Here is a 25,718-nt window from a genome sequence, read left to right as displayed (position 1 = left end):
CATCTTAAAAATGAGCAAATACTGACTTTTAATTCCATTCAGTTATATTGTTTTGTTTTATTTACATATCAAGCTGTTGGAACATTAAAATTTAAAAAATAAAAAAAGACACATTCTCAAAGTTTGTACATATAGTGCAGATTAACATGTAGTGCGTACAGGACATTAAGTTCTCTACATTGCAGTAGGGTATTTGTATTGTTCGGGTGGAGGAGAGGTCTGCTCTGCCCTGATATGGATCACTGGTGAGCAGACCTGAGCAAAGGAGTTGTTACATACAGCAAAAGAAAACATTAGGGCTATGCTCCAGCTTTTGAGGACCTGACAGTTCACCTGGAGGGCCTCAATTATTGTATATTTCAAGTATCATCAGAATACTGGAGAAAGGCTGCATCTCCAAGTTTGCCAGGTTTTTTGACAGCTGACATCATATTGCAAAGAGCGAAAAAAAAAAAAAGAAGTCTGCTAAACACTGATTGACACAACATGGAAAAAAAAAATACAAAAAAAAATACATGGCTTTTTAATGGTGAGAATTCATGTTTCTACTAATTGGTTACCATGATTCATGATAATTGTGAGACCTACTGAAATTAAATTTGTGTTTGTATAGCATGTGAGTATAAATTAGAGTGATTACAATTACGCTCTAGGTGTGGTCTCAGAGACTTGGTTTACATTCAAGAAGCTATTAAATGAAGTTTGTTTCTTCTGTTTCATCACAGTCAAGTTTTTGGGACTATCTAACAGGCATTTTACAGAGTAGGTGCAGTCCACTGGTCAATACTGTAGTGTGGGAACAAGTAAATCAAGGGAATTAAAGACTGTGAATCACTCTTCCTACTTTACATGAATTTGGTTTTCTTTGCCAATCATTTATGCTAAAATGGTGCAAACTAGCTCTGACTATGTGTTTTGAGTGCCAACAGGTTAGCAACCGCTACATCTCCGCTAGTCTAGGGGGTTCAGTGTCTTTTATTCAATCCTTAACTGTCAGTTCAACAAGCACAAAACTATGAATGAATCCAGTTCCCGTCAGTTCAAATGACCTGTTGAACTGAATGTCAGACACAATGTTTATGTGGTCACAGTAGTTACAAAAAGTCTTGGCATCTTTCTAAGAAAATGCTAAACTAAACAGAACAGGACAAACAGTGAGGTGATATTATGAGCAGGCTGTTGGACAGTCTCTATTAGTGCTGGACAATCCAAAGCAAATCCTCTCGACAGATGCTGCAAAGGATTCTGGACCGTCTTACGATATGTGACACTGTGTACATAAATCCTCATCCCCTTCTTTCTTCGTCTTCCTTCTGTCTGCTGGGTTGCCCAGACAACAGAGACAGTGATGGCTTCTTAGCTCTGGAGCTCAGAACTACATCTCCCATGACCACCATCTTCACTGCATGTCAGCAACGTCTTTGAGGATAACTGTTTCAGTATCCTGCCAGTGTTCGTAGGAGTATATCTGTGTGTTTGTGTGTGTGTGTGTGTGTGTGTGTGTGTGTGTGTGTGTGTGTGTGTGTGTGTGAGCAGTTCTCAGGCAGTGTACTGTGAGTGGAGTGTTTTGTGTGTGCATGGGAGTGTGTTCAACAGTCCATCTACTTCTCATCTTCATCGCCTTCACTCATGCTGCTTATAGATGCAGATGCTCCTTTGGGGGAGGTCGGGGGCGACGGCCGTGCATTGTGCCAGCGTGCAGGGGGAGACGGAGGTGAGGGAGAGCGCAGGGGGGACAGTTCGCGGGGAGGGCTGTTAGAGGGCGACCCTCTGGGAGACAGAGCGTAGGACAGCATACGACCACTGCGTTCCTGGAAAACCTGTTTCTATACAGAAATAGATGAGGAGGGAAACCGTGGATGTTAGTCAGGTCCACATATCAGAAACACGACTTTAACATTTTAGCCCCACAAGTGATTTAAAATGCCCCAATTTTGTGTGTATTTGTCCAACACTGACATTAAAGAAACATAGTAACGATGATAACATTCTCCATAATGATGGTGAGAGTGTTTGCCTTGTTAAAGAATTAGTTACCCAAGTTCCATCCGGTCCAAAAAGTTCTAAGAAATTGCCAATAAATTCCCTCGATTTCTCTTCCCACTTCTGAATGAGATCGTGACTTTTCTCCTCCACCCGGTAAACAAAGTGTTTGCTCTTTTCCTCAACTGTGCGAACTTTCTCCTTCATACGATCCACTTGGTTCTGCAGCCGGTACTTCTTCTCCTGAGCGGATCAAAGGGCAGGTGAGGAAAAGGGCATGAAAAACCTCCCACCCTTTTTATGCAACTGGTTCCACCTTGAGACATAATGTACTACATTTTGTGCTTCATTATATCTAATTGAAATAGAAGTGGTCCTCGTAGATAAAAATTCCACATCCTGGCTGCATTACAAATTAAGTAGTTTAGTATTTACTATGGCTGGGAACCTTTTTACATGTCTTTCACTGCATAATTCATATTATGTTATGTAATATTTATATTTTTGTCATTATGTTATTGCATATAGATTGACTTGAAACCATCATAGACAAGCAGATGTGTTGCAAATCCACAATCAGTCATACAAAAGTGAAAAGGCTCATCTAAAGCCTTAAAACAGTGTGTATAACAGCTGAATCCGTGAAATTGTATAGAACAATTAAGGAAGTTAAAGAGAAATATTTCTCCAGCTTCCTTTTATAAAACCACATTGTAATAAGGTTAGTGTATGAACCGAAAGACTTAGCCTGTATCCTGTATTTACGACACAGTAACTGCAGCAGTCAGCATTATAGCATTATGGTGACATGCATAATTGATTATGCTCTCACATTGATGTAGCTGACGTTAAGTTCCTTGGCCGTGTAGCCGCGCTGGAGGTTGCGTCGGGCATAGACGTCATAGTCTCTGACAATTCTGGTAATTATGTCTGATGTTGAGATTCCCTCTGTCCGTTGTGTAGGCACAAACATCCCTGGTTTACACACCGGAAAACAAACACAATTTAATTTTTTTCTGAAAGAAGAACTCCACAAAGTCATTGTGGCCTCGCCTTTCTAGAGTATCACACACTGACCTGCCTCCTTGATGTGTTTATAAACATCCTCACTTCCTGCTGAGGAGTACGGGATATCATCATGAGCCACAAAATCGATCTGAGAAACAATCAAAGGAGATGTACTGTATGGCAGAAAACAAGGGTCATAAATACAAAGAGTTTGTAGCAAAGAGTTTCCTCTTAAGAACTTTTCATAAGGGGACTGGCCCTGTTGCTGTGGATTACATCATGTTTCTGAATTCATTTACTCGCTATGTATAGTGACTGGTTGACGGGTGACCTGTTTGTGTCAGTGAATGTGAAATAAAATATTCATCAAAAAAATAGGAATGTTAAATGGAACTAAATTGGATTAGACTACATTAAATTAGATTTAAATTTTACATTTAAAATTAGATTAATCCTTAAAACAAATAATAAATAATAATATATATATAGATATATAATTTGTTTATCAAATCATATACATATATATGATTTCATAAGATAGATAGAGTTCAATTAATTAAATTAAACTTCAATTAAAAATCAAATTGAATTATAATCTGAATTAAATTGATTTAAGTCCAGTGACATCAAATTAGGAATCTGAATATGGCTCTTGGGTGCTTCATACACAGTTTAACAGCCAGATACTGTACAGAACCACACATATGCACCTTGTGTTTCTCCAGGAACTCGGGTGTGAGAGTCCAGGGTGCGTCTCTCAAAACTTCGTCGACATAGCGGCAGTGTCTCAGCGCCTCATATCGTTCATGCTCCGTCATGACTGTGAAACCCTTGTACTTATGGGTCAGCTCATCACTGCACACTGTTCCATACACATCCCAGAACACATTTAGAAACAGTTAAACAAATCTGAATGGGTTATTTTTAACAGTGGCATATCATTTTGTGTGTGTGTGTTTGTGTGTGTGTGTGTCTCAGTGGGTCTCTCTAACCTCCTACTATGAGGTAGGTGTTGGGGAAGAGGTTCTTGGCCTGCATGAGAGCACGAGCGTGTCCAGAGTGGAACAGGTCAAAGATGCCATCTGCATAGACTCTGACTGGCCGGTCCACTGAAAACACACAGCAGGACAACAACACAGTCACAGATCAGCAAAACTAACCGCTTTAGGCCCCTATTAATCCCCTGTTCCCTCTACTGTCTATGTAATGTGGACAGTTTTCTAGAATACAGAATAATACAGATTATTATTAAGAGTACAACCTGTCCCCATCCTGTATATACTGTGTGGTATTCAGCTCATTTATTTCGGGATATGCATTATAAAATCACAAAACAGAACTACTAAAGGTTTTCAAACTAACTTAAACTATAGCTTAATTACCTTTGTATTATAGTTTTCATCATTAGTAATGACATCAACCTAACCCATGAAAAGATACCTTCCAAAAAAAAAAGGAAATACTACTGTTTGACTTTAGATTTAGTAGCATTGGTAATAACTCAATTATTATTATTATTATAATCACTTATTATAAATAATGTCCTGGAAAAAAAAAGGTGGTAAACAAAAGTAGCAGTAATGGTAGAATCCGAAGCATTCGTGGTAGTAAGTAGTAATAGATCTAGCAGGAGGAGGAGTAATAGAAGTGGGGGCAACGATAGCCACAGTAGTAGCATCAGTAGTAGTTGTGGTGATAGCAAGGGGTGTAATTTCCTCTGGGGATGGAGGAGACATTGTCCTCTCACTGTCCAACCACGAGTGTTAAATATGCTCATCTGAGTGACCTTCAGTTGCTCACAGCCTTTAAGCTTTACAAGCAGTAGAGAGCGATTTTCTGACAGTTTTGCACTGGATTTAGCTTCTCGGGCAACATAGAAGATGCCCTGCCTCCTTGGTGTGAGGGGTGCTGGGGCTGTAGTCTCATGCAGCTTGGGTGGACTGCAGACACTTCTTGAGGATAGATTTATAGAATCTAGCAAATGACACTATACTTTCTACTACTAAATTAGTATATAACATATACTAATATATAACATATACTAATATAGTAGCAGAAAAAGTAGCAGAAAAAGTAGCAGTAATACTAGGAGATGCAGAAATGACAATAGCAAAATGTAATTAGAGAAAGGAAGGATTAATGTAAGTAATACATTGAAGATAAATGTGAAAGCTAGGCGAGGAAAAAGAAAAAACCAAGAAAGAAGATGTCAACCTGGGGTGCCTCTGCGGGCCTGAGCGATGGTGAGTTTCTCATGAGGGGCGCGACAGTCACAACTGGTCTCCCTGGCAAAGATGGCAGGCTCTGTCAGAGTCTGCGACAAAGGGAACGAGAAGGAGACTGAGTTACAGACAGATAAAGTACAGCACATTTTTCTCATTTTGGAAGATGAATTAAAGATGTAGAGGAAAGTTTCTTAGAGGTTTGACAACATCTAAAACACCTGCATAAGGAAATCCCTAAACAGAAACACAGCCGCCCATCCCTTAAGCGATATGCAATATGCCTCTCCTTTCCAGGCTCATTTCAGTTACAATAACCTCCATTAAGTTATTGACCACAGCCAACGCCTGCTCCATATTGGGACTATGGATTGAGAGACGGACAGAGCTGCACTCAGTGTTATTGATCACCCTGTGTGTGTATGTGTGTGTGTGTGTGTGTGTGAGCTGATACTTCTCCGTATGTCGCCTGTGTGTGTATTAACATGTAACAGCGAGTAGGGCCGGAGCTATTGATCTGTTGTCTCTCAGGATTAAACTAAAATGCAAAGGGAAGAATAAAATAAGATGGAAGTGGTCAATGTGTAGGTGACCTCATGTGTTGAATTGAAGCATGGGGGGAAAACAATGATTGTTTTCAGATAATTAAATGTAAATGAAGGACATAAAGGAAGAATTAAAGACAACAGGACACAGACAGACAGAGACAAGAAAGGACAAGTGAGATAAAGGGCACTACTTTTTAGTTCCTGTTAAAACGGCATCAAGGTTAAAGTGCTGCAGTGCGAGCCTGACTGAAAATTTGTCTTTGTGTGCCATCTGTTGACTGCAGGGAATACTTGCTGAATCTCATTCACACCAGCAAAATAGACTCCGAGTCAATACAGAGCAGAAAGAGGAGGATGAAAAAAAAATGTCTCTGTGGACATGACAGGCAATTGACGTCAAAATATCCTCCAGGAGCAACAACAAAAACCACAGTGAGGCCTGACGACATGTTCCATGAACACAGACAGGGATAGAGCAAGGAAATGGGAGGAACAAACGCAGGAAAGTGGCAAATATCAAATCAGTGGTTTTGAATAGCACTGCAGGTTTGGAGAGTGAGATTTAACAAGTGAAATAAAGCTCCAACCCCGCGCTGAAGGGCAGACAAACATTTCTTACTTTACTTTACTCCGAGTGGTATCTAACCACGCAGACAGGTCTGATTTTATTTGCAGAGGTTTTGAGATTTATATCTCCACCCCACTACCCTAGAGGTAAATTCATTTTGTTTGTAGTGCTCACTGTATTGAAAAAAGACATTAAAAAGTTCAACAGCAACATCTTCTCTCAGAAATACTGTCCCTATTAATCTGGGTATTACACAGACTTTACTGTCAACAGTTTTCAGGACTATTTCTTCATGAGAAGGTCACTTCAATACTGATTAAAAAGATGTAAAGTTATGATGGTTTTATCACAGGTTTTTATGCCACCATACATAATTGTGATAAATCCTTTTGATGGAGAAAGTAACCTGCCACACTGAGGACAGTTGTTGTGTCACTGATCTCTAATAAACATCTGGTAGGTGCTATGCCTTTACTGCAGCTATTTTAACCCTCATGTTCTGTTGGTGCTTCTGGAGAGTTTTAAACTGCTCAAAGAAAACATTATTTCATCACCATGACAGTTCATGCTGTTTCCTAATTGAATTGCTTATGAATGCCTTTTGATTTTGAACTGATAACATGTCGACTACAGAGCGTGACCCGAGCTGTAAAACAAGGTTAAATACAATGGATTTCCATCTGCTCTGATCTGTGATTGTTTCACGAGAGGTCTCCATGGAGTTTGACCTCACTGGGGATCTCACTGACCCCAAACACAAGTAACATCACTATGTAGGATAACATATAGTTCTGCAAATTCGCATTAAAAACACACAAAACACAGCCAAGCATAAAGATGCTTATGTTACAACAGCTGTAGTTGATGAAATGCCGTTTTTTTCTCACTTCATTATGTGAATCGCTGAAACGTGAGAGATGTGGGCAGCAATTCAAGTGGATTGGATGTAATTGTCCCTCACAAGTACCAGCATATATGTAAAGCAGCCAACACAACGGCAAGTGAAGAGTTACAGCTACAAGAGGAGTTGAAGGCGTTAAATTTGCCAAACATTGCCATATATATCAGACTCCTTTTATGTTGTCCACATCCTATTTAATTCGATATTCTTTAATTGGCTTTGAATATCTTGTTAGTTAACATTTCAACATCCCAGTTTACAGTAGACAAGTATTAGAATTATTTAGAATAAATTGGAGCCATCAGAGCTGCAACAAATCAGCAGCTACAAGAAGAAGGTGCTGAGGGAGAGTCCTCACACCCATGAGTCCTTGGGCATGGTGAAATCATAGGGGGTAGCTTACAAACATTTAGCACAGAGCAGATGGTAAAGCTTAAACTAACTGACCAGGAGCACACGGGATGGCGAGAGCGCGCTCAGTAAAACCCACTCTGGCACAAGCAAAGAACATCTGGCATAAGGAGGATTAAAGCCAAAAAAAGAGAAACACGGGAGCACAGGGCACAAGGAAACAACAGCAGCAAAGACGAGACTGCCTCACAAGCCTAGAGAGAGGATTGAGTGGAAACAGAGTAGAGGTAAAAGCAAAGATGGAGAGCTTGGTGGAGACTAACGTGAATGCCAGGATGTGGAATCACACCAAAGAACAACAGAGCAGGGGTGAGTATCCAAACAGGAGGTTTTATGTCCTTACTGCTGCAAAGTCCCTTCAGCAGGACATCTATGTTGAGCTGTCCACTGTGTAAACCCCCCACCCCCACCCCCTCCTCCTTTGGCAGAACACACACACACACACTGTCCACTCAGCATTCTGAGCATCTCCCACAGCCACATGCTATAGGGGACCTGTTTCGTAACAGGGGAGAAAGCGGGACCCTTTGTCTTCCTCTCTCTACCCTTGTCACATACATTCTATACACCGTAAGACATCTTTACACAGGAAAACACACAAACACAAAGGCCCTACCGTCCGGGGATGGGGGCAGGTGTGCTCAAGCTCCTCCATTATTCCCAAAGACTCATGGGATGCGGCTGTGGTCCCTCAGTTATGTGACTCAGCATCAGTAAGACGATGCCTCTCTCCTCACCACTCCTGTCTCTTTCTCCTTCCTCTGCTCCCCCCGCCCACTCTTTGCTCTGCCTCTCGGTCTGCCCTCCCCTCTCCTCCTCTTCCCCCTCCTCCTCCTCTCTGATCCCCCGCTGCAGAGAAGAGGATGCAGTGAAGAGCTCTCACTCTGCAGCTATTTCTAGATACGACAAATGGATAGAAGTCAGCCTTCAATTTGATGTTGCTAATGCTGCAAATATTCAATGTCCAAAGTTCATTTGAGCCCAAAATAACGTGGTTTGTTGTTACAATAGATTTTGCTCCTCTCTATAGATAACTGAGTACTGACTCAACCTGTAGAGGGTTTGCAATTATGTCACAATTCTCCACATCTGGCGCCAATTTTACAGATGATTACTGGACACTACTGTGGCGAGCCCGGAAAAAGTTTTGTGAGCTGTGAGTGAGTCGTTGTGTCGATAAACGATCTCTGCTTGTTTGCGGAGTCTCAGCCGAGCTGGTGAGCTCTCGCCATGGCGACGGAAAAAGAGGAGAGAACTCCAAGAAAGGACCAATCCGAGAGCAGATCCAGCAGTCCAGCAGTTTAGGCAGCGGGGATTGGTGGAGCAGTCCATAGCACCATCGGTAAAACATTGCACTGACAGAGTGTCACCAACTGACCCGGCAAACGGTTTTGCTAAAATATAATGTAAAATTGTCGGAGTGAATGGTAAATAGATTTGATTTCTCTTATAAGGTGCTTTATCAAAGAGCTGAGAGGAAAAAATATCCAGAAGAGAAGACTTGAAGAGTTTAACTTAAAACTTCAGTGGTAACCTTAGTTACACTATCACAGCGGATGAATGCATTGTGTTGACATGTTCAGTAGCCTATCTCTTGTTGAATCGGTTTATATAGATAGAGAGATATAAGTTGGCTAAACCTGTTGTTTGAGCTGTCACACCCAGTTTTGAGCAGACTCTCAGTAGACTGTCAGACTAGTGTAAAGATACAGAAAGTGTAGGACAGGGAATTCAATAATTTGATGTAAGCAATGCTTCAAACTACTCAGACTAATTTTCTAATTTTTACTACTATTAGCTACTTGGCAAACTTTCCGCTGTAGGATATAAGCAGGGCAGGGATGGGTGCTTACCTTCGATGGTCCTCTTCTGCAACAAAGAGGTGCAACAGCTGCACAACAGGAATGCGCTCTGATGCGTCGCTGTTTCACCATGTTGTCCAAAAGCTGAAAAATGTAAATATTGATCCGTTTTGTCGGTTGCTTCTCTGTCTGTTTCGCGGTTGAGTCAAGGGCAGGAAGCTGTCAGGTTTTTTTTTTCTTGCTCCAGCACAGCGGGCAAGTGCAGCAGAGCGACGACAGCCCCGTCTGTCCAGTCTGTCCAAAAGGACAGATCAGCTGCTCAGCACTGATGAGCTGCGACAACTGTGGGCCACGCTCCACACAGCAGACCGTACAGTAGAGCATACGGTCATTAGGCTGTACATTCACGTGGGTCTACTATCCGCCTATTGTACTGTAGTGGAAGACCCAACTCACGCGATCTGCAACTCTTAGCCTCATTTTGAAATGTGAATAACGTCTCTTACAAAACAAAAATTATATTAAAAAAGAATGTAACATACAATAAAGAAGGATTACATATAGCTCAACCGACACCAAAACAATGCACACCCTACAAAAATAACGACCTATCACAATATGTGCTGTTATGATCAACTTGGTGACATGGCCATAAAACCCACTATAGGCTACTGTAGGCCTATAGGGGCAGGTTTACATGAATTATCACAGTGATCAATGGTATAAAAAGCCAAAATGAGGGGCTGAGGGGATGAAGGACAAAACATCCTTTGTGTTTTCATTGTTGGACGCACTGTAGTGTCTCTGTGGCCCCAATCTGGGACAGGAATCTATTGTACCCTCCATAGTCCCGCCTGGTCGCTATGGAAACGAACTTCATGGGGATAGACAGGCATAGACATTTACTGAAAAAGACATTAATGACCTAATCCTATACTTTGAGAATCCTAATTTGAGGATCAGATTGTAATGTTGTTGTGATTCCCTAGGAAATACAAAGGCTATACCATGAATTCAGCATTTGTGACCTCAGACAATACTGTCTTGTCCATAGGAAAAAGAAAACAAAAATGGATGTATTTAAATTGGTTATTTCTGAGTTATGTAGCCTACTCTAAATTGACCATAGGTGTGGCTGTGAGTGTGAATGGTTGTCTGTCTCTATGTGTTTGCCCTGCGATGGACTGGCGACCTGTCCAGGGCGTACCCTGCCTCTCGCCCGAAAAGATGCTGGGATAGGCTCCAGCCCCCCCGCAACCCTACTAGAGGATAAGCGGTAGAAAATGAATGAATGAATATATATATATAGGCTATATAATAACAATCGATATCGTAAGTTTTGTAGGTGGTAAAGAGTAGTGAATCATGTTGTTTTTTATGGTATGATAGTGTGAATAACTTACTCATAGCCCCTTAAAAAGTCATATGATAAGAGTTTACATGTCTCACGTGTTGTAGAAATACTGTATTTTAATGTATTGTGGATCCTGTTGGGTAAAAAAAAAAAAAGACTGTACAACACTGCCACCATGCGGACTGAGCCAGCCGAGACAGCGATTCATTTTATTGGCTGACAGTTATGTGATGTCATTTCCTGCATATGACTTTCCCCGGGAAGGCAATTTGGCGCGGACTGTACTGTTGTTGTGCTGACGGACGCGGAGAGCAGCTGTCAGTCAGTAAACGTTAAAGACAAAAAGTAAACTCATGGCTCCGGTATCAAACGCAGACAAAGACATGGACGGTCCGGATGGCGGTGAGTTTTCTGCATCTGTTTACTTGCTAGCTGACTTCAGCTGGCTTGTAGAGGGAAAGCGAAGAGGTTAGCTAACACATTAGCTAGCTTTCACTGTCATTCTAAACCTGGCAACAGGCTTTGGCCATTGGCACTGTTTGTGTCTATAACTTGGTCGACTTGCTAACAATTTACCTCGAAGTTCGTTGTCGATATGTCATAATGAAGGAGAACATATGGTAATGTTAGCTAACACCAGTGCGATGCTATGGTTGCCTGCCATCTTCTGTTTTGACTTCGTGACCTCTCAGACATCGTAGGCCCTGCATATATGAACCAATGCTCAAATTCATTAGAAAAAACTTAAACAACCCCTAAGTAAGTATCACAAGCTTGCAAGAAGTGTGTCATGTTCATTGAGAAGCGGTTAAAAACAAACAATGCACTGCGCCTGCGCTCCTCAGAAGATTCACTGCAAATGTGGCAGGGGAGTACTTGTTTGAATAAATGTTTGAAAATCAAACTGTTCTGTTCATACCTGCTGCGTCGTCATGTTGATGTGGAGCCTGTCTCTCCTCAGATGATGGAGGTGATGCCTGCGGTCTGGCGAGGTCTCGCTCCAGACGGGAGAAGAGGGAGAAGGTGGGAAGGAAGTCTGCACTGGAACAGCTCAAGAAAGCCAAGATGGGGGAGAAGGTCAAATATGAAGTAAGGAACCTGTGTTGTGCACGCATGAGTACGCGACAATCGATACCACGCAATCTGTGTGTATTTGATTCAAAAGTATGTGAAACCTTAGTGTTGCATCATCGTCTGACTTGTTTGGATCCTCTAACAAATTTTGTGCCTACTTCGATCAACCGTTCAGCCTGTCTTTCAACAAAGTTTTCTTGATTCCCACTGCTTCTGGATCAACATCATTGTAGTAATATTAAATAGTTACATGGGTAATAGCTATTGAAATACTCTCAAATTTCTCTTAAGAGCTTTTTTGAATGTGTTTTTGCAGAATTCAACAGTGGATTATTATCATTCTTAAAACATTTACACATGTTAAAATGTTCTGGTTCTCCATAAGAAGGAAAGTGTTAATGAGTTCAATCAGTTAGTCAAGCGACAACTATTATGATGATTGATTATCAAACAGAAATGGGCATTTGAGGGGCATTTTTAACTATTTTTTGGACATTTTATGACATAAGCAAGTCATTGATTAATTGAAAGAAATCATTAGCAGAATATATTCTAAGAAAGACTTGATGTAAATGTTTGTCTTTTTAAGCTGTTCACCAACAGAGAATAGTGCAGTTGGATCTGATATTCATTCAGTCTTGCTTGTCTCATAGGCAATATTCAACCCATGATTGTGTTTTCCAGGTGGAGGAGTTTACAAGTGTGTATGAGGAGGTGGACGAGGAGCAGTACTCGAAGATGGTACGAGAGCGACAAGAGGATGACTGGATTATTGATGATGGTGAGTCTCACAGTCTCCTGTATCCACTGCAGGAATATGTGCGATAAGAGGGTTTTAATAATGCTTCTCTTCCCTCAGATGGAACAGGATATGTGGAGGATGGACGAGAAATCTTTGATGACGACTTGGATGATGATGTAGTAGAAAACAACAAAGGTAAACACTAGACGTGCATTGGACACTAGTTCATGCATTTTTTTAGATTAGCAGTTGGAGCATGCACAGTTCAGGTATCTGAATACATTTTGTTTGTGTTTGTAGGAAAACCAGGCGCTACAGGAGCAGACTCAAAGAAAACTGCGAAGAAATCTGTGGTGGCCAAACCCAACACCATTAAGAGCCTCTTTATGAACAGTAATGTGAAGAGGCCTGCTGAGGTGTGTATTTGTTAGTGTCATAAACTTTTTTCAGTATTCGCTTCTATTACAAATTCCCTAAGTGTCCATGTCTGTATATGGATGTTTTGAACAGTTTTTTTATTGTCTTTTCTTTCTCAACAGTATGTTTTATATAACCCGCATGGTCTTTTTCAGTGGGTGAACTGACATACAGTGGTTCTGCAGCTGAGTTTGGAATAAAAGAAATCACTAAACGCCAGTTCTTGCTCCTTTTCTGCTCATGCATTGATAAGAAGTATATTTTTATCTCTTGTAGAAAGACGTGGACCTGTCCAAAGATGACTTATTAGGAGATATCTTACAGGACCTGCACTCTGAGGTTGGTACCACACCATCAAGAAAAGACAGATGATAATAATTAAACACAATTTATTGTCAGTATTATTGACTTAGATGAGGCTCTTAGTTGATTTATAATAAACAAGCAGGTCATGCTGTGCAAAAGCATTTGAAGAGGACAATGTTCTTACATCTTGTTTTTCTTATTTATAGCCAATTTATCCACCTCTTTACTGTCCATACCTAATCTGATAGGTTTTATATTTGCTTTTTAAATTTGTTTCCATCTCTCTTTTCCTAGAAACCTTCCCCTTTGGCTCCTCCGCCAGTGGTCACTCTGAAGAAAAAGAAGTCTCTTGGATCACCCATGAATCCCTTCTCTATCAAACCTCCAAAGCCAAAGGTATTCTTTAACTTAACAACATTTTCTGTCAAAGTTGAATGAAAAATGAAATAAAAAATATTAGATGGGAGGCGTCTGTAAACTTTAAAAAATTCAATCAATTGTAAAACATTGTATGTAACCTCTGTAATACCAGGAGTCACCCTCGACTACGGGGTTAAAGGCCAAAGTGATCCGCCCACCGCCTCCTGACCTGACACCCAAGCCATCAGCCTGTCCTCCTCCATCCAAACCTGCTCTTCCTATGGAGAGGCAGAGGGCAAAAGTGGAGGAGCTGGATGAAGAGGAAGGTGAGGAAGCCGGAAACATGTGAAGAATGTGCTAGCTTTTACTTTGTCTGACCTAAAAATTGAACACACTCTTACAGTTTGTGGCAATGTGTTTCTTAGTGAATGAAGCTCTGGCGTTTGACGGTGTGGACTTTGATGAGCCAATGGAGGTTGGACTTGAGGAGGAGAAGCCTGCAGTCACAGAGAATACTGAGCCTGAAACTAAAGTAGCAGCAGTGACTGCAGTTAAAGTGGAGCCCAAAGCGGAGCCAAAGGATCCTGTCCTATTGTGAGTTATTTATCTGCTTAGCTTGCTTGTACTTTTTTATAGGATATATACATTTTCAAGACGGGGAGGAGATTTCTCTGGCTCAGTCTTAAAATGCTGCAGTTTTATCAAGTGTTCCTTTGTCTTTTTTCCAGGCCCAGCAGAATCGGAAGCTCCTGGGGACAAGAGGAGGAGGAGGCTCCAGTAGAGGTACAGGTCGACTCCAGCCAACTCCCACTATTGGAGGGGGCGGATGGGGAGCAGGTTTTCCGCTTCTATTGGTTGGATGCCTTTGAAGACCCGTATACCCAGCCAGGTAAGTCATATTAACACTTGGAGTGGACACTCCCTGTAACGCCACGATCCAGTGATGCTGTTTAGATTTGTAAAGCACATCCTGATATTTTGATTTAACTGTCACCTAGGTGTGGTGTACCTGTTTGGAAAAGTGTGGATTGAGTCTGCAAAGTCTCATGTCAGCTGCTGTGTTACTGTGAAGAACATTGAGCGGACCATGTACTTCCTGCCTCGTGAATATGTAAGAAGAATCTTTGTAACATTTCAGAGTATTTATATTTTTTGAAATCTATAAAGGAAGATCACATACGAGTTTGCATTTAAATCTACAGAAAGTCAACCCCAAGACTGGGGAGGTGTCAGAAACTCCTGTTGGGATGATGGATGTTTACCAAGAGTTCAATGAGATCTCTGAGAAGTTCAGGATCATGAAGTTCAAGTCTAAGGTCAGTACCAACCCTAGATTCAGACTGCATAGTATAGCATAATTGTATTTTTCTTTTAAGTGGCAAGTCTCACATGTTTGTACCTTTTGTTTGGTTTCTGTGATTCTCTGTCTGAAGAAAGTGGAGAAGAACTATTCTTTTGAAATCCCTGATGTGCCCAGTCAGTGCGAGTATCTGGAAGTGAGATATTCTGTGAGTAGACACACACATATCCATCATTCCCAGATTGTCCAGGCCTATATTTGTTCTCTTATGATACAACATTTATCTCTGTGGTAAATATCATTTTTGTAGGCTGAGTTCCCTGGGCTGCCTTCTGACCTTAAGGGGGCGACCTTTTCCCACATTTTTGGTACCAACATCTCCAGTCTGGAGCACTTTCTCCTTGGCAGGAAGATCAAAGGGCCTTGCTGGCTTGACATCAAGACACCACGTAAGGGAGATGTTCTGAAACTTGGGCTATGTGTCAAAGACTGATAGTAACCTGCATTTAGTTAAAATGATGTTGCATGTAACAAAATTAATTAATTCAGGTTATCATACTGAGAAATGTTCTCTCTATATAACAATTTGATTCCCCTATTTGAGAAATGGGAGCAGTTGATATGAAAGGATTTTTTAAAAAAAAGAAAAAAAAAGTTTTCACAGCCCTGAAAAATTGCTGATGTAATGTCTCCTCCGTGTATGTGTTAGAGCTGATTGGCCAGCCGGTGAGCTGGTGTAAGGTGGAGGCTCTGGCCCTGAGGAGTGACCTGGTCACTGTGGTTAAAGACCTGTCGCCTCCACCCCTCACTGTCATGTCCATCAGCCTCAAGACTATCCAGAACCCCAAGACACACCACAACGAGGTCAGAACATTCACAGCTGCACACACACACTCAAAGATAGTGTTTGACTTTCATCAGGGCTCATTATGCATCATTGTTTAGCTGTGTTATTTTGTGGAAGGTTTAAACAGACTGAAATATAAATTGAGCAAAGACTTGGTGACATTGATATTTGTTCTTCTGCAGATTGTGTCTCTGGCTGCTCTTGTCCACTGTAAATTCTATATGGATAAAGCTCCACCTCAACCTCCCTACCAGACCCACTTCTGTGGTGAGTTATTGACATATATATATAGATATATATATATATATATCTATATATATATGTGTATATATCGGATAGATATATATTAGACGTCAGTTTCATGTTTTGTTCTGAAGAATAACTTCCAGCCATAATGTGATATGGCTGAATATCATGTTGTTCAGCCTCTATGAACATGGTGAACACATTTCAATGCTCAGTTTATCAGTGAGAATTAGAAAAAGTGGTCAAATTACAAACATGTAGGAATAGTTATTTCATTCTTTTTGTCTTTTCAGTGGTCAGTAAACCAGTTGACTGTATTTTCCCGTACGACTTCAAAGAGGCTGTGAGGAAGAAGGTGAGTGGCCACTTGCTATGGAGCTCAGGTTGTTTGTATTAGTTGTTTGTGTTATTTTAATAGAGATATTTCATTTAGATATTGTTCTTTACAGATTTCATTAGACTTGAATATTTACTGCATTAGGACGCCTCTTTGTGGTCTGTGAATGTGAAACATTGATGATGTGTCTCCCTCCCTCCCTCTGATAGAATGGGAGGGTAGAGATAGCTGCTACAGAGCGGACTCTACTCGGCTTCTTCTTGGCCAAGATGCACAAGATCGACCCTGATGTGCTGGTGGTGAGTAGAGTGATTTTCTAAATTGATTAACATCCCTATACAATATAATAGGACCTACAGGAAGCACAGACGCAGGTGAAATGTTTTATTGAAAAGAAAAAAAAAATTGTATTTCCCGTAGGGTCACGACATCTTTGGCTTTGACCTGGAAGTGCTTCTGCAGAGGATCAACGCCTGCAAGGTCCCACATTGGTCTAAGATTGGACGCCTCAGGAGGGCCAATATGCCCAAATTAGGGGTAAGAAAAACAAAAACCACTGTGATAGAAATAGTTTGATAGAAGTTGATTGTTTGTTTCTTGTTCTTTTCTATACTGTAATGCATGTCATTAAATGTTTCATATATTGTATGCGTTTGTATATGTGCACGCTCGTGCCATATATTATTGCAGGGTCGCGGTTCCTTTGCAGAGAAGAGCGCAACCTGTGGCCGTCTGGTGTGCGATGTGGAGATCTCAGCCAAGGAGCTGATTCGCTGTAAAAGTTATCACCTGACTGAGCTGGCTGTACAGGTGCTGAAGACGGAGAGAGTCACAGTCCCGCAGGAAGAAATAAAAAATCTGTACAGGTGAATAAGTTTAAAAACATACCAGCACAGAACGATAGATTACATAAATCACATCCAGTATTAAATCCTTTGGGCTGTTGTAATGTCCTATGCTCTCTCAGACTGTAGCTATAAGTTTACAAAAGTTTGTGGCAAATAAAGCTGCAGTCTACACACAGAAAGTTTTCCTTTTAGCTTGTTCAGTTCACTATTAGGTTAACGACTGTGCGCTGTGCTCATGTAAAAGGACGCATTTGTGTTCACTCTGCTAAAAGAATGTGGACACATGCGTACCAGACCACTTATGAATATGGTCTGAGTGATCAGATCTCAAATGAGTCCTCAATGCATCTTGGGTGCGTTCACACTAGGGTTGTGCCAGTGGACGATCGTTAGAACAATCACTGATTGCTCATGCCTTTGCAAATGTCAAGACAATATTTGACTTGTTTTTCCATTAATGTAGTTACTTACTATTTGTAGTATTAAATTAATACTAGATTGAATTTGCCTGCCACAATTTAACGTTTATAAGGGCATGTAACTGACGCCTGCAACACACGAGCACACACACACTCCGAAGAGGTTGACAGACAGACAGAACATGCCATTTAGTTCAGTTTCTGATCCTGCTGCTTTGTATGGTGGTAAATAGAACTTCTGGAGTCATTGAGGGACACACTCGCTTATAGTGTGTCAAAGTTTTCATATTGACATTTAAGGTGTATTGATTGATTTTGAGATGACAATCATGCATTGATTAACACGCAACTTTTTTCTTTTTTTTTTTTTTTTGCTGAGACATCAATGTTGAAATTATGTGTATCCTTAAAATATTTTTTTGTGTCAGTGACTCTCCTCACCTGCTCTACCTGTTGGAGTTGACATGGACAGATGCCAAGCTGATCCTCCAGATCATGTGTGAGCTCAACGTGTTGCCACTGGCCCTGCAGATCACCAACATCGCTGGCAACGTCATGGTAACATCCAAGAACATCTTCACTAATCAACCATACTATTATTCTTGCTCAGCTCAGGCAGAAAACTCAAATTACAACAATTAACATTGCAGTCACTTCACAATTGGCTGAATGTCAGGACATTAACATCCAGACGGCATACATGCTTAAAATGCATCCATCTGCCTCTCAAAACTAAAAATGTCAAAACAAACACACACAACAAAAACAAGGATGAACAGTCAAATTCCAGGTAGCAGCTTGTTCTCGCTTATTGTACAATTGTAGTACACATATTGAAAACTGAACTCAGAAACTAAACAGTTTGCAGACAAAAGAAAAACTTGGTTCTCATATGAATGAAGAGAAAAGACTTGATAGTTTAGTTTTTAAAAGCCTTTATCGAAGCTTAGTACCTGCTTGTTTTGATCAACCAGTTTGTTCCAGGGAGAACACAATGCACCAGGGTAAGATGACATTTTCGATTTCAGTTAGAATGGAACATAAAGATACATCACCTCTCAGGCTTACTGCAGGCTGGCTCAAGTCTTGTCTGATCTGGTTTGTAACTCTTTTCCTTTTTGATAGCGTTATTTACCGCCTTCTTCAATCACCTGATTTCTTCCTGTTTCTTTGCAGTCTCGAACTCTGATGGGCGGTCGCTCTGAGAGGAATGAGTTCCTGTTGCTTCATGCCTTCCATGAGAAGAATTACATCGTCCCAGACAAACCCTCTTTCAAAAAGGCCCAGCTGGAGACGGTAAAGACGCACACAAACACACAAATTCCTCTTTTTTTCTAATGTATTCATGTCACCAATGTTCTTTGTTCCCTTGTCCCAGGCTGAGGGAGATGAAGATGTGGATGCAGGGAAAGGCAAGCGGAAGAAGAAGGCAGCCTATGCTGGAGGTCTGGTGCTGGATCCTAAAGTTGGTAAGCACGTGTTTGAAGTCTTACTTATTTGTGTCATGTGTCCGTGTGTTTTCATATTTCTATAACCACCCTCCGTCTCTTTTGCCCATAGGTTTCTATGATAAGTTTGTGCTGCTGCTTGACTTCAACAGCCTGTATCCATCAATTATCCAGGAGTTCAACATCTGCTTCACCACTGTACAGAGGGAGGCTCACAACAAACAGAAGAAGAATGAGGTGTGTCCATTGTTTGTTCAAATGCTTGCTGCAGGAGCAGGTGTGTTTGTCTGACCAAATGATTTAATAATCAAACTATCTATGAAGACCAGACATGTTTTAATTGATTAATCACAATGCCCAGGAACAAAGATGTGCCATGTACACAGCCTCACTTTTTTCCCCAATGAAAAGTTCCTGCTCTCATTTAATTCTTGTTTCCATGGTAATAGGAGGACGAGCCGGAGGAGATTCCTGAGATTCCAGATTCGGACCTGGAAATGGGAATCCTGCCCAAGGAAATCAGGAAGCTCGTCGAGCGGCGTAAACAGGTCAAACAGCTGATGAAGCAGCAAGACATCAACCCGGACCTTTACATGCAGGTACACATACACTTGTTTATACAGTTCAACACAACTACACATATGTGTGACAGTGTACATGTATATGTATACAGTATTTGCATACTCATAACAGCAACACACATACACAGCCTATCATGTCACTCACACAGAAATAAAAATACACCAAGGAAATTCCTATATTTTAGTTGGTATGGATACAAACCTCTCTGTTTATATTGAAAGGTTCTTTCCTGTTCAGAGCTATTGTCATACGGAGTATCAGTTAGAAGGAATACTCCTCGCCAAACCTTTTGATTATTATGTATTACACTCGCTCCCCGGAGGCTTGAAAGGAGGGTATAAAAAGTTTGTAGCCTGCTGTAAGTCTCCTTTTTAGTGTAATCAGTTTAAAGCAATGCCATTTACAAAGACTACAGTTGTTTATTTTTTAATGGTGCAAAAACATTTCATAACATTCACAGAAACTTCTCAAACCAGTGCTGCAGCATAACTGACTTCTTCTCTGTCTATCTGTATGTTTTTTATGTTCCAGTCATTGTTTTGCCAAAGTATGGATAAAAATACTTTGTGTTGCACTGTTGTTCTCTTTGAAATTTCAATGCTGTGCAGCGAGGAGCATATTTATTTAAGCACATATTGGTGAAACAAGTGTTTGGAACATACTGAGCGCACAGATGGACAGAATAATTTAAAAAGATGTTTAGTAGGCACATTGATGCTCTCTGACAAAATGGTCAACCATTTTCATTTACCTTTACACAATTTTTATCCTATAAAACCGTAGTTACCTTGTATTTTGATTATAATTTTAAAATGTGCAAGTGCTTGTATCTGTTTGGCCTAATTTAAGTCTGGTTGTTCCTCAGTATGACATCCGTCAGAAGGCTCTGAAGCTGACTGCTAACAGTATGTATGGCTGCCTGGGATTCAGCTACAGTCGATTCTATGCCAAGCCGCTTGCTGCTCTGGTCACACACAAGGGTAGAGAGGTGAGTCAAGCACTTATATATACATACACACTTTAATGAGCCTTTACAGACACACAAAGTTTTAGCTGTCACACCTGTTACAATGTAGCTATGTCAGCTGATGAGTAATACAGGTTCAAACTACAAAGGCACTGACCAATGTCAAACAACATACACCAAACCTCAGAGAGAAAAAAATGTAATTCATAGTAAATGATCTGGCTCTGCCCCAAAATTTAATGGGTTCGTCCCTGGTCCATATCCCATCTCTCCACCAAGTTCAGGGGAAATTTGTCCTGAACTTTTTGTGTAATCCTGCAGACAAATAGTAAAGACACGAGTGAAAACAACCTTCTTGGCAGAAGTAATAAACTGAACTAAAAGAAGCTTATGGTTAAACACAACTGGTAAATTTCAAAAGGTACACACAGAGCGAGCAAGCGGGGCATACAAAGACACAAAGAGACTTAGACTCAAACAGAAGAAGCCCAACAGTCCTTTCGTGATTTAAATTCTAGTCTTCAGAGTGGACTGCGTGCCAACAGGAGAATGCAGTAAAAGTTCAAATACTTAAATTTTCATCCACAAGAGGGCACTGCTACATTAAATTCCACATGAGCAGCGCTCCTCCCTCTATTCCATTTTGTTTCAGACTTTTTTCTCATCTTCTGTTTCTTTTTTGGTTTTCTCCTGTCTCACATTTGTCATCCTTTTGCTCTACAAAATTATCTCGTTCTCTCTCACCCTGTGCCCTTCCTCGTTCTAAATATGATTATTCCTTCAAGTTCATTTTGTCAGAACAAGAGTCCTGCTGCAGTGTCTGTGATATCAATAGTCCTGTGTAAGTATTTTCCAGTAACAAAATGCCACAGGCACACACATGAAACTCTCGCTCACCCCATGTAAAGTCTGATTGTGTAATGACTTCGTTCAACACACACAAATGGAACAACATGGGCGTGCACGCTCAATAAATTGGTGCAAAGCTGCATGTGTACTGCATGACATAAACGGCTAAATCTGGTATTGTAACTGAACACCACACACACACTCTCTCTCCCACCATGTCAGTGGTAGTACTCATGTTCATTTAATGAGCTCTAACAGTACACATCCTCAACAGAGGCGTCAGGCTTTGCCTCAGGGGAGTACTTCATTAAGATCCCCTTACACACTCATTGTGTTCCCTAATAGAGGGCAGGGCAGTAACTCAGTGTGTGTGTTTGTTGTTTTGTCAGTCAGTTTGTGCCTCAAGTCACGCTTGTTTGGCTGACAGAGCTACATTGTAAAAGGTGTGTACTTGATTTGCTGGTACAGGTGGGAGTTTCTCCCCCTCCAGACATACTGCTTGTATCTTTGTCAACTGCCAGAGGTAGATGGGTTAATTACATTTTACCTCCTCTATGCTTTTTTTCACCCAGGAAGCATCACTGGTCTCAGACAAGAAGTAGGCTACACTTCCACTGTCTGAAATGGTGCCATTATTGCACTTTTAAAGTTGTGTGCAGTTGTGTTTAACCAAATAATTTGGGCAGCTAATTCAAGGCTGCATTTCTTATTTTAAACAAAGTAGGCCATAATGAAATATAATTCCATTTTCAATCATTCTTATGTCAATAAAAACTCCACTTAAGGAAGGAATCAGCATATATGTATCGAGGTACAACTACCATCTCTGAAATTTCTTAATGAATTAATCTTTGTAAAACTTTAACTGAAATTTCTTCAAATAGCTGTTGTAACATAGTTCAAGTGTTCTGTAGCCAGCAGCAGTTTGGGATCAAAAGTCCGATATTTACCTCATTGTCTCTCATATATTCTTAACTGACAACAGTGTTTGCACCATACATCGCATAAAAACTAATAAAGTGATACTCATTGTTTTGTGAAAAATTGCAATATAGTGATTTACATAATATAGTAAATTACACAAATTAAAAAAGCCAATAATAAAAAAAAAAAAAAAAAAAAAATGAAATGGAAACAAAACCAAAACATTCAAAATAGATAATAGCTGTTTAAATGCTATTTAAATACTAAAATGAGAAGTTTTATTTTAAAGCATAAGGTTGACGACATTGTTCATTTTTATCATCATCATTATGTCAATAAATCCTCAATAAATCCAATTAGAAGAACAAAACTAGACGGAGTCTGTTTCTTTGAAAACAAGCCACAAATATTTCTTAATAATATCATTTTAAAAAAGCCAAATAATTCTCTAACACTGCCAAACCCTGGTTTTAGCAAATGTTGCTCAAATAGGAATACATATTTATTACATATTTATTGTGGAATATTTGAGCTCCAGTCAGTATTTATGTGGTACATAATATCACTAGCCTTGTCCTGAGGTTTTGTTGGAAATTAGTTGATTTTAAAGCTGCTCTTTTTAAAACCTGCTGATGGTCTGCACTGCTTTGATTTGGTTTCTCAGCCTTCTTAGGTTACCCAGTGTGCTGAAGGGACAGTAAACAAATTGGATTGTATTTTATTAGGACTTTACTGTCTCAGTACATGGCATACAGTGGCGAGTGACATGAAAGACTGGGGAGACCTGCATCAAAAGGTCATCAGTCAGATCTGAAGCCGCAGGGTGCTGAGCACATAGCATAGACCTTCACTTGCTGAGGTGGCAGGATTTCCCACGTTGCACGATCTTAGTGTTTTGTTTACTTTGTATCTATGATCAAAGAACACGTCTATTTTTACTGCAGGTTGTATGTTTGGGGAGATCACTGCATCAACACGACCAGGGAGTCCCACAGTAAATAAGATATGTTGTTGAAGTAATTGAGTACTCTTGAAAATCTATATTTGTTTTTGTTAAAAATTCTACAAAAACATTAAATAACTAAAACCCTTAAATTAAATCAAAATTTCCAAATGGTTGTGATCCAGTTGGTCAAATTCAGTTACTCATGACTGTTTAAAATGGTATTAAGAATTTTTTTACATTACATTTCAGTTAATTTAAGTAATGTATCGGATCCTGCTTCGAAGTAACAAAAGACTTTTGCTTATCTGGAGTAATAAAACTAAAATAAATCTTATAAAACTTGGCAGGAAGTGTCCCCTGCACATGAGGTGTCGCACGCTGACCACAAGTACAATGGCTAGCCTGGGCAAAGCGACGAGTGGTATCCTGCAAGCAATAGTTTGAACAAATTGGAGCAGCTTTATTGAATTTGTGTCGAGCTTTAAAGTGAAATGGCCGTAAGCCAAGTAGTTCTTGGTAGTTTCCGACTGCGGCGAGCCAGAAAGGCCAGCTGGCATTTATAGCGGGGTTTCTAGTGTATTTGTGGGTATTGCTGTTTGCACCCCCGCCCCCATTTTAATCGTCACATTTGCACTCAACTTTCATGTCATGATTTAGGAGGCTTTTTATTTTTGCAATTGTAACACGTACACTGACTGCTACTCGGTGTGCAGTGTAAATCCACCCTCCCGCCACTCAACGCGTTCCCGTAATCTGTTTGGACGAGGGTTCGGGTGAATGTGCATGTGTTCTGTGTATTTATTGATTGGCTTAGCTCTCACCTTTCTCTCACTCTCATTTTAAATTGAGGCCTAAACCCCAGTGGCAGGGCGGGTCAGGCCAGGGGCCACAGTGGTTTCTCAGCCCGGGGAGGGTTTAGATGAGGAGGCTTAGAGGGGGATGACAGACCCTTGGCTGTGGTTCTTCTGATCAGATTTGCCAAGTTAAGAGGGGGAAAGCCCCCACTTATCAGTCCCCCAGCCCGACTCTTGTGTGTGTTTCTTGAGTATATCTTCTAACTATCCATGTCTGCACGTAATGTGTTGGTGTCCGTGTGTGTGTGTGTGTGTGTGTGTGTGTGTGTGTGTGTGTGTGTGTGTGTGTGGTGAATGCCCATCCATGTGTGCGCACAAGTGCTACTGGCCGAACTCTGCCCTTTGTCGGGGGACCATTTGTTGTGGCCCTCCTCTGTCCTGGTATGTGTGGGTATTAAGGGGGGGATGATGGGTATTAAGAGGAAGGTGAAGGTTTAGAATTACACAGGCGAGGGTCCACCACAGATTGATGTCCCCCTCAACCCCTCAGCGTTATTTTGAGTTCTTTTGTATGTTCGCCAGAGAACAGTTGGGTGCAGAGAAACAGATACATGAAGCACACACAAGTTACACACATGTGGTTATAATAGACTGATAAAAGCATTTGTCACGCCAGTAAGACTTTTATTGCCCACCGACTGCTGGCTGGTGGAACCTTGACTTCATCTGACAATTTAACCTGATAAATACAGTGGACTGTAGGACCCTATGGACTTCAGACTGTGGGACCCCTTAGTACATCAAGCTCAACATAGGAAAAGTAGGATTTTCTGCAAATGTGCTTCTAGATAAGATCAGCTGCAGGAAAAACTCTACAGCTTTTTGCTGGTGACTGCCGTTAATTTCCAATCCCAGTGTTAATGTTGCTGGTCATAGCAATTAGAGAAGAACAGTCAGGAGCACCACAAAAGCTGATATGCTTTAGGGGTTGTTCCTTTTTCTCTCTGGTGTCTCTTTAAATGTAAGTCAGGACACAGGATGAATCGGAATTTATTTATTTTTTTTTTAATTTGCCACTTTTGGACATGATTTGTTTTAAAAAATCACAGACCTCCTCTTGTTGCTGAGCACAAACTGTATGTGTGTGTTGGTGTGTATGTCCTCTTAAACGAGTGATGTTAACAACAGAGGCCAGTGGAAGCCGCTGATTGTTGCGGAACGCAGATTGGTTTGACCTTTGGCCCTTTTGCCAGCAAATCTGACAACCATTAGCAGGTGTGTGTGTCTCGGGATGGAGGATGACTCCTGAAAGCCATTCTGCTGTAATTGAGTCTCTGTCCTTGTGTTTAAAAACAGCCTGACAGGACCTCGTAGTTGACATTATTGGATGGCATGCAGAGTGAAGGATAGAAGTGGGCTTGGGTAACAGAGCCGAGGGTGTGGAGAGGTCAAAGTTTGGTTTAGGTTAAACCTCTGTGTACATGTGTGTGCATGCGGCTGTAATGAAGTCTGAGT

At 40.8% G+C, this 25,718-nt stretch overlaps 2 protein-coding genes across 3 annotated transcripts in view; one reads left to right on the top strand and one right to left on the bottom strand.

Annotated features, from left to right (window-relative positions):
- Positions 1 to 37: 37 nt before the first annotated feature.
- On the bottom strand, positions 38 to 9,743 carry LOC130161135 (choline-phosphate cytidylyltransferase B-like). 2 transcript variants are annotated; one of them, XM_056364157.1, is made up of 8 exons: positions 9,495 to 9,743; positions 5,206 to 5,305; positions 3,984 to 4,100; positions 3,702 to 3,853; positions 3,061 to 3,139; positions 2,816 to 2,958; positions 2,038 to 2,226; positions 38 to 1,826 (listed from the first exon to the last, which is right to left on the bottom strand). In XM_056364157.1, the coding sequence occupies exons 1-8, from the start codon at positions 9,573 to 9,575 to the stop codon at positions 1,602 to 1,604; spliced, it is 1,086 nt and encodes a 361-aa protein (XP_056220132.1). In that variant the 5' UTR covers positions 9,576 to 9,743; the 3' UTR covers positions 38 to 1,601. The 2 variants fall into 2 exon arrangements, with proteins under 2 accessions (XP_056220132.1, XP_056220133.1); XM_056364158.1 differs by lacking the exon at positions 9,495 to 9,743 and adding an exon at positions 8,258 to 8,416.
- A 1,206-nt stretch (positions 9,744 to 10,949) lies between these two features.
- The window catches only part of pola1 (polymerase (DNA directed), alpha 1), a 55,517-nt gene continuing 40,748 nt past the window's right edge, over positions 10,950 to 25,718 (top strand). Inside the window, exons 1-26 of the mRNA XM_056364833.1 lie at positions 10,950 to 11,199; positions 11,759 to 11,886; positions 12,556 to 12,652; positions 12,731 to 12,808; positions 12,914 to 13,029; positions 13,307 to 13,369; positions 13,631 to 13,732; positions 13,869 to 14,022; positions 14,122 to 14,290; positions 14,425 to 14,585; positions 14,695 to 14,807; positions 14,899 to 15,012; positions 15,130 to 15,204; positions 15,307 to 15,445; positions 15,706 to 15,860; positions 16,026 to 16,110; positions 16,383 to 16,444; positions 16,636 to 16,725; positions 16,847 to 16,963; positions 17,117 to 17,292; positions 18,122 to 18,251; positions 18,870 to 18,989; positions 19,072 to 19,162; positions 19,254 to 19,378; positions 19,591 to 19,740; positions 20,589 to 20,711. Of these exons, the coding sequence (XP_056220808.1) occupies positions 11,151 to 11,199; positions 11,759 to 11,886; positions 12,556 to 12,652; positions 12,731 to 12,808; positions 12,914 to 13,029; positions 13,307 to 13,369; positions 13,631 to 13,732; positions 13,869 to 14,022; positions 14,122 to 14,290; positions 14,425 to 14,585; positions 14,695 to 14,807; positions 14,899 to 15,012; positions 15,130 to 15,204; positions 15,307 to 15,445; positions 15,706 to 15,860; positions 16,026 to 16,110; positions 16,383 to 16,444; positions 16,636 to 16,725; positions 16,847 to 16,963; positions 17,117 to 17,292; positions 18,122 to 18,251; positions 18,870 to 18,989; positions 19,072 to 19,162; positions 19,254 to 19,378; positions 19,591 to 19,740; positions 20,589 to 20,711 (2,982 nt within the window). The 5' untranslated portion in view covers positions 10,950 to 11,150. The remainder of the gene's footprint in view (positions 11,200 to 11,758; positions 11,887 to 12,555; positions 12,653 to 12,730; positions 12,809 to 12,913; positions 13,030 to 13,306; positions 13,370 to 13,630; positions 13,733 to 13,868; positions 14,023 to 14,121; positions 14,291 to 14,424; positions 14,586 to 14,694; positions 14,808 to 14,898; positions 15,013 to 15,129; positions 15,205 to 15,306; positions 15,446 to 15,705; positions 15,861 to 16,025; positions 16,111 to 16,382; positions 16,445 to 16,635; positions 16,726 to 16,846; positions 16,964 to 17,116; positions 17,293 to 18,121; positions 18,252 to 18,869; positions 18,990 to 19,071; positions 19,163 to 19,253; positions 19,379 to 19,590; positions 19,741 to 20,588; positions 20,712 to 25,718) is intronic.

The sequence above is a fragment of the Seriola aureovittata genome, chromosome 20, assembly GCF_021018895.1.
Source record: "Seriola aureovittata isolate HTS-2021-v1 ecotype China chromosome 20, ASM2101889v1, whole genome shotgun sequence".
Classification (NCBI taxonomy): domain Eukaryota; kingdom Metazoa; phylum Chordata; class Actinopteri; order Carangiformes; family Carangidae; genus Seriola; species Seriola aureovittata.
Note: the sequence above shows the minus strand (reverse complement) of the source record. Positions and strands in the feature narration are given on the sequence as shown.

Excerpts from the sequence above, each read along its gene's own strand:
- LOC130161135 (XM_056364157.1), bottom strand. The coding sequence starts at position 9,575 with ATGGTGAAACAGCGACGCATCAGAGCGCATTCCTGTTGTGCAGCTGTT. Across the intron at positions 3,140-3,701 it reads AGTTCCTGGAGAAACACAAG|ATCGATTTTGTGGCTCATGA; the intron begins GTGCATATGTGT and ends ATTGTTTCTCAG. Across the intron at positions 1,827-2,037 it reads TTGGACCGGATGGAACTTGG|AAACAGGTTTTCCAGGAACG; the intron begins GTAACTAATTCT and ends ATTTCTGTATAG.